The 6,894-nt window shown below is 40.5% G+C and overlaps 1 protein-coding gene across 2 annotated transcripts in view; it reads right to left on the bottom strand.

The window, feature by feature from the left end:
- Nucleotides 1-6,894, bottom strand: part of SNAP91 (synaptosomal-associated protein, 91kDa) — a 44,876-nt gene that overhangs the window by 20,634 nt on the left and 17,348 nt on the right. The window contains exons 13-14 of one of the 2 annotated variants that reach the window (XM_010083731.1): nucleotides 2,716-2,730; nucleotides 2,400-2,570 (exon numbers count right to left, since the gene is read on the bottom strand). The exons of the other annotated variant lie outside the window; for it this stretch is intronic. Of the exons in view, the coding sequence (XP_010082033.1) occupies nucleotides 2,400-2,570; nucleotides 2,716-2,730 (186 nt within the window). The remainder of the gene's footprint in view (nucleotides 1-2,399; nucleotides 2,571-2,715; nucleotides 2,731-6,894) is intronic. 2 annotated transcript variants of the gene reach the window in all.

Raw genomic sequence — 6,894 nt, 5'->3', positions numbered from 1 at the left:
GCATCATACCCCCCCCTTCCCCTACCCAGCCACTCCCTGTAGACTCTTTACATTCTTTCTCCTGAGATCTCCTGTACCTTCCCCTACCGCAGCTCACCGCAAGGAAGCGTGTAAAGCAACTAAGAGCGGTCAAGCTGCAAAAAGTTAAGGTGACCTTGAAGACCCTCTCTCTAGCAGACCTCAAAGATCAAATACCTACTCATTAAAATTAAGTGTAAGCATGCCTAGCACCACAAAAGCCAGAGAGCAACGGTGTCCACCCAAAAACTACTGCTTCCTCCACCGTACATAGTCTGAAAACAACAAAGAATGTTAGCATGGGACACACAAACCAAAAAAAAACCCAACTCTGTGAGTAGAGAGGTAGAAGTTCAATATAGAATCCAGGATCTTAAAAAGGTCTGGCCTGAGGGTGTCTTGAAGGCACTGTAAAAATACCCTCACTGCTGAGGGTGTTTAGAGATTTTTCTTCTTGAGAACTAGAGGTTTTCTGCTTATTGTAAATAATAAAACCTTGCTCCATCCTGAAGTGCTCCAGGAAAAAAAGTCAGTATTCATCTAATATACAGTCCACTGGAGATTTTTAGTATTTGAGCAACAAAATACATTCTGTTTAAAAGAAGAGATCAAGTCATAGAAGTCTGGATATTGCAAACGTAAAATTCTTTCCACATCGAAGGATGAGGGCAACTCAGTTTCTTAACATGTGCCACTAAGTAATTGAACGATCAGTTTAAATCTCTAGAAACTAAAAACATCCAGCTCTTTGCCACTTTATAAACATGGAAGTCAAGACATGATTTGGTAGCAGCCATTCTTCCAGGCACAGAATAGTGGAAAAGGTAGAAAAAAAATAAAGGATACATCTTGCTGCTGTAGTACATGAAGAAGAGGCAAGGCTAGGTGTTTTTCTAATCCTGTTGAAAGTTTACAGTGATTTCTAGTAATTTAACTATCATTTAATTTTTTTAAAAAGTCACATGTCTACGCTAATTTAATAATGCAATTTGAAAGTGCTGCATCCAAGACTGGCTTGACCTCAACATCTACACACCAGAAGTTTCACAGGCTACACATGTGCAGGGTGTCAACGAGCACAGGCTTTGGTTTCTGCAACAGCCTTCGGAGAGGAACCAACGTCAGACTCCGTCTTACTCCTAGCAGTGTCCAGAACCGCTGCCCACAACAGTTTGAAATTTGCTTCTGAACTGCCTGCTCCCATGGCACTTGGACTATTATTCATCTTCGTAAAAGGAGGTGTTAAGTAGCAGGTTGTTGTTGTTGTACTCCTTTCTTAGAGCTTCTCAGAAGTTCTATCAGGGATATCTTGGAGATGTCTGCTGAAGTCAGTCCTAAGCAAAACTTCTACCCGGGAACTTTCAGTCTTTAGGAAATACCTCTGTAGTCCAACTGTTTATGTGTAATACCTATCCAGCATTCCTGTAACTAGAAGCAACAGATAAACACACCCCCGCAGAGAATATACTGGAATTCAGTTTTGACAGCAAGTAAGTTGTTACTAATTCCTGACAGCCACTGTCATGCTGAAAGTAAGCATCACAGGAAGAGACAAGTAGAGAAATACAGCGGTCAGGTGATCTCAAACGTGTTAGTAGCTTGTAAATCAGAACACTTCTCCATTCACCTGAGCGGGTATAGAGTTGAAAAGAAATTGTAATTTCTGACATGCTGTTGAGAAGCCTTCAATAAGAGTGACAAGGAAGCCAACAACACAGAGGGGGGACTTTATTCTTAACCAGTAGAGACTGAAAAAACACAACTAAACTATAAGAACACGGTTCCTAAACCTTAGCTGTATAGCTGTTAGTGCAAGTTCATCACCATTTTAATTTCCTGTTGATGCTATGTGAAATAAAACCCAGACTCAAGAATGCTGAAATACAGTAATTTCATCCTGCTCAATACTACATTTACAGGAAAGATCCAAACCAAACACAACACAGCTCAAGAGCAGCATGTAATGAAGGGGCAGGCAGCTGCCGTGTCCATCCTCTCCAGTGCAATAACTATGAAAGCACAACTGCTTCTCCCAGAAATTGCAGTACAGTGTGTAATTTTTGAACAACATGTAAAGAACACCTGCTTACCCCAGAGTGGACCTGAAAATTAATGTTCTTAGCTCTTCAACCATAAGGTAACTCAGTCTTAAGTGTATACGGTTTTCCATTTCCATATCTATGCAGATGAGTCTATTAGCTAAAAGCACAGCAAACAAAGAGGTAGTTGGACAGTTTACATTTCCTGTTCCATCTACCATCCAACACACAGGCATCTCTGGTATAGCTAGTTAAATTAGAGGCCTTGTTACAATAGCTGAACTCAATATTGCTTCATATACCTTATGAATGGGTGTAGAGCGCTAGAGCAATCAAACTAACCTCCAAAGAGATCCACTTCAGCAGTGGCAGCAGTGATAGTTGTAGTTGTAGTGACAGCAGCCGAAGTAGTTGTAGTATCGGTAGTTGCAGCAGTAGTTGCACTAGGCTCTGGGGCAAATGGATCTGAAATCTGTGGCTCAGAGGTAACACCGGAAAGTGCAGCCAGATTATCTATATGCAGCCATATAACAAAGATCAAACAGGAAAAGTAAGGGGAACAGGGAGAGAGACCATAAACACTCAACTCCAGAAAGCTGGAGCTTTTAATAAGGAGTCTTAACATTCAAAGGTCTTAGAAATCAAAAGTATTACTCACCCTCTCCCAAGAGGTCTAGTGAGAGTCCATTAAAATGACAGCAGAATAAAGAAAGAGACCAATTAGTAGAACTGCCAGACTGAAGATGCTCATTAGCCATAAGTTCATCCTCCAAGTGACATGTTTGGGTTAAACATAATTTTCACACTTGATTTTCCAACATTCAAAAGTTATTGTTACATGACAAAGCTCATTCTGTTTAATAGCTCTATTCAAAACAGAACCAGTACACAAGCTTCACCTATCTGATAAATTCCTTAACATCTACTCAGCAAGATGTTCAAACACTGGTAGTATTTAGCACTTCTGTTTTACACAGTTGGTTTTCTTTTCTTAAAATGCAACAGAGAGGACCAAGTAGTGTCCTGTAAGGTTGACAGGTAGGTCTCCTACTTTTCACTACCTCGGGGTCAAGCCGAGAACTACTTCTTTAGAAGCTCAATTCACCACTAGACTAGCTCTCTCTTGCATTTGGCTCAGCAGTGTGAGAGTTACACCAGAAGTAGGTAGACTTCTTTGAAGTTTATGAACTTCCCAAAGAACACCGAAAATTTTAAATGCAAGTTCCTGGGCCTAACAGCAGACAGATACAATACTTTCACCAAGCAAAAGTGTACATGGGAAGAATAAGCCCCAAAGAACCTCAGTGCTCACATGCAAGTAAACAGGCATAGTTGAAGCTTACTTAAATCCGTGAGCTATTAGCAGAACATACCCAGATACCAAGCAGAATCTCAAGATTATTCTGCTTAGTTGCAAGTATTTTCTAGAACATTACAGTCATTAAAAGTAGATAGAATTCAGCTGACTGTTCTGCCAAATTGAGCTGTTATGATCCACCCACCATCAGCCCTAGAACCTTTCACAAAGCTGGCACTAATGCCAGGGCAGTCTAGCAGCTCGCATATAGTGTGAAGTTACTTCAGGATACAATTCATAGCATCCCTACTGCCCCAGGTATATTCCAAGAGGCAGACAGGCTGTGGTTCTTCTACTTGAGACAACTGTTTAACCAGAAATTTTTTTTTTTTTCAAAGACGAGCAGCTCATCTTTGAAAGCTTTTCCTGCATTTGTGCTAGAGCAAGCATACTATGCAGAGACAACCACCTCTGTTAACACTTGTTATGAGAGTATAAATGATTAACAGAATAAGTGGGTTGTCTCAGTTCCAACTTCAGTTCCTTAATCAACTGTTTTCAGATGCCAATGAGGCATCTTTAATGACAGACCTTCCTATGTTTTTATGTCCTCTGAGACCAGTCAGACTGAGCACAAAGACAGAGGAAGCTTAGCCTATATAAAAAACAAACATAAGCTATAAAAACTTGTGAAAACTAAGCAGTTTGGCCTATTACATTTTTATACTGCAGTTAGAATACTCTGAGCACAACTACCACCTATTTACTACCCAGTAGGTCAGTGTCGCTCCTAGATTCATTGTACACCTAACAGGGTCACGGGTTCACCTGATCCACACTGAACAGCAAGCACAGATGCTTTACTACAGGTCAGTATGTAGGCAGCAAAATACTTCGAGCAAGCACAGCTCAATCTTCACAAGTTTGTCTTTATTTTACAAAACTTGTTAAAAAGGCACCAAGAAACCACATGTGGGTATTTTGGTAGTTGATTCCCAGGGAGTGCTCTACTTAAGACTGACTACACAAGCTGAGGTAAGTCCCAATACCATTCTGAAAGAGCGTAAGAGTATATTAAAAATGCAGCACTCTGGTATCTCATTACTGCACACCAGGTGGACATCTCACAGCTAGACTTGAAATAAACAACTGTTGGCAAACTTCTACCTGCTATTAGCTTGTTCTTCAAGGCATTTTTGTTATCCAGTTATGTTATAGATCACAATACGGTCAAATTACAGTTATCCAGCATGGCAATCTACACTTACTCTTAATATGGGAAGGACTAGACCCCAATTTTTATTCTATAGTAATATTAAAGTAACAATACTAACAGCAAATTCATGTTCTAAGGCACACTGCAAGGTTGTTCAGAGCAGAAATACAAGTCAATTTGCTTTTATATATGAGAGTCAGACCTTGCAAAGATGCAGAATTTGACCTACTGTATTTTTTGTAATACTACAGCCTAGCCTGCCTGCCAAACACCTCTATATTCACTTTGCAGTATGCTGCAGGCGACTTATTACCCTACCTTGATCATCTCCTGTTAGCACAGAAGTGTAGATTCTCACAAGTTATAGTTCATTTGCTATATAACTTATGTTGTATTCAGAAATACACTAGGTATACAAAATACACAGTGTACAATATATACCCCTAAATATACAGTGTACTATACCAAATATACAGTATATGCCAGAATACATAGAATCTACACTGCCAGTGAGCCTGACAAAAGCAAGGTCATTTGTTGGCGACATGTATTCCTGAGGTTTATGCTACATTTAAAGTTCCAGTCTGATGCTGCATCTTCAAATATTTGATATTCACCTTTTCCTAGCTATTCTGAACTGCAGCAATTCTGCCAGCCTCCTCCCCCTACTACTTCTTTCTCATGAGTTCCAACATGAACTTGCTGTGGGCCAGAAGAGTTTTGCAGATGAGGAAGAAGCTCAAGTAGCAAGGAGGCACTGTTACACATCCTCCCAGAAGTCCCGGGTGGAAGGAAAGTCATCTTGTCCAGCCTTCTGCTCAGAGCATCATTACGGCCAACACCAGGTAAGGGCAGTCATGGCTTTGTCTAGTCAGGTCTTGAAAAATCTCCAGGAATGGAGAGTCCACTAGCTTGCATCAGGGATCTGCTCCAGTACTGCCCTACCCTCCAAATGAAATAATTTTTTCCTCGTATCCAATCAGCCTCTGAAGCTGCAATGTGTTGTTATTACCCTTCATTATAATCAACTCTCATCTCCAAGAAAATTTTGGCTCTGCCGTGTGACTCCTCCTCCCGAGTAGTTGTAGGCCACTGTTAAGAGTCCCCTTTAGCCTCCTCTTTGCCGGATGGCAGAGGCCCAGCTCCCTCAACCTCTCTCCGCAGAGATGTGCTCTAGATCCTTGGAGTCCTGGTGACCCTCGGCCAACACCCTCTCCCTTACACAGGAGAGCCCAGAACTGGAGACATTATTCCTGATGTGGCCTCACCTGCACTAATTAGAAAGCTCCATAGTACCTACGAGAGCATACAAATTATAACGACTACCAGCTTCAGCCTGCAGATTTAGTTCAAATAAGTAAATAAAAAACCCCAACCCTTAACACAGGCTCAAAGGTTTTCTCATTACCAGATGAAATAGTAATGGAAACTTCAGTATTTTCACAATAAAGCCATTCCAGTTCTCAGTTTATGCATGTCTGACATGTTGTTTGTCAATCATTTAAGAGTGAAAAAAAAAAGGGGGGGGGAGGGGGTGGGAATCAAGATTTCAGTGCTGTAACAGGTCATGATACCTGGACTCCTGCCAGCAGTAAAGCAAACAAGCCTGAAGCTTACTAAGTCACCAAAATGCTGTTCTTAAAGACAAGGCTGAAGTACACTTGATGAGGTTAGCGATAATCCCAGCCAAAGGAAAAATTTAGCTGTCCTTTTCCATTGTGGAATAAGAGGACTAGGTGCATTACTAGTCAATTTTAAAGTTTTCAGTAATTCAGAAGAATAAAAACACCTAAGTTCCAAACTACAGGTACTTTGTTCAAAAGAGAAAAACAAAAAGCAAAATAAATCAGCTTTCAATTGTAATGCGAATCAATATTTTACAATATTAATGGCTATTTACTTTGCATAATTGAGCAACTGCTTAAAAAAGGTGTCTGAGAGGCCTGAGCTCTTCTGAACATCTCAAAAGCTTGTGTTCCAGTACTTGGCAATGATAGAGCAAGACGACAAATAGGATGCAATCAAAAATTGCAGAATAATTAGTCCCAGGCATCCTAGGACAGATGACTATTTGGTCTTGCTTTCTGGGAAGATTACATTTGAGTTAATAAAATTGACACTTCTGAAAAAAAAATAAATAAAATTCAACAGATTAAATAGGAATATGCAAAACACGGTCTACATGCCAGCCATAGCTATCCTCTCATAGTGAAGTGGGTGAGATACAACGTCATCTTTAATGAACTAAAGCTAAGAAGAAGAATAGGGGATGCAGGAGGCACTAGTACTGAGGATTAGCATCCATAGCAGAGTCAGCATGACTC

The sequence above is a fragment of the Pterocles gutturalis genome, unplaced genomic scaffold (assembly GCF_000699245.1).
Source record: "Pterocles gutturalis isolate BGI_N339 unplaced genomic scaffold, ASM69924v1 scaffold6220, whole genome shotgun sequence".
Taxonomy (NCBI): Eukaryota; Metazoa; Chordata; class Aves; order Pterocliformes; family Pteroclidae; genus Pterocles; species Pterocles gutturalis.
The sequence above is the reverse complement of the archived record's forward strand: the minus strand, read 5'-3'. Positions and strand labels throughout refer to the sequence as shown.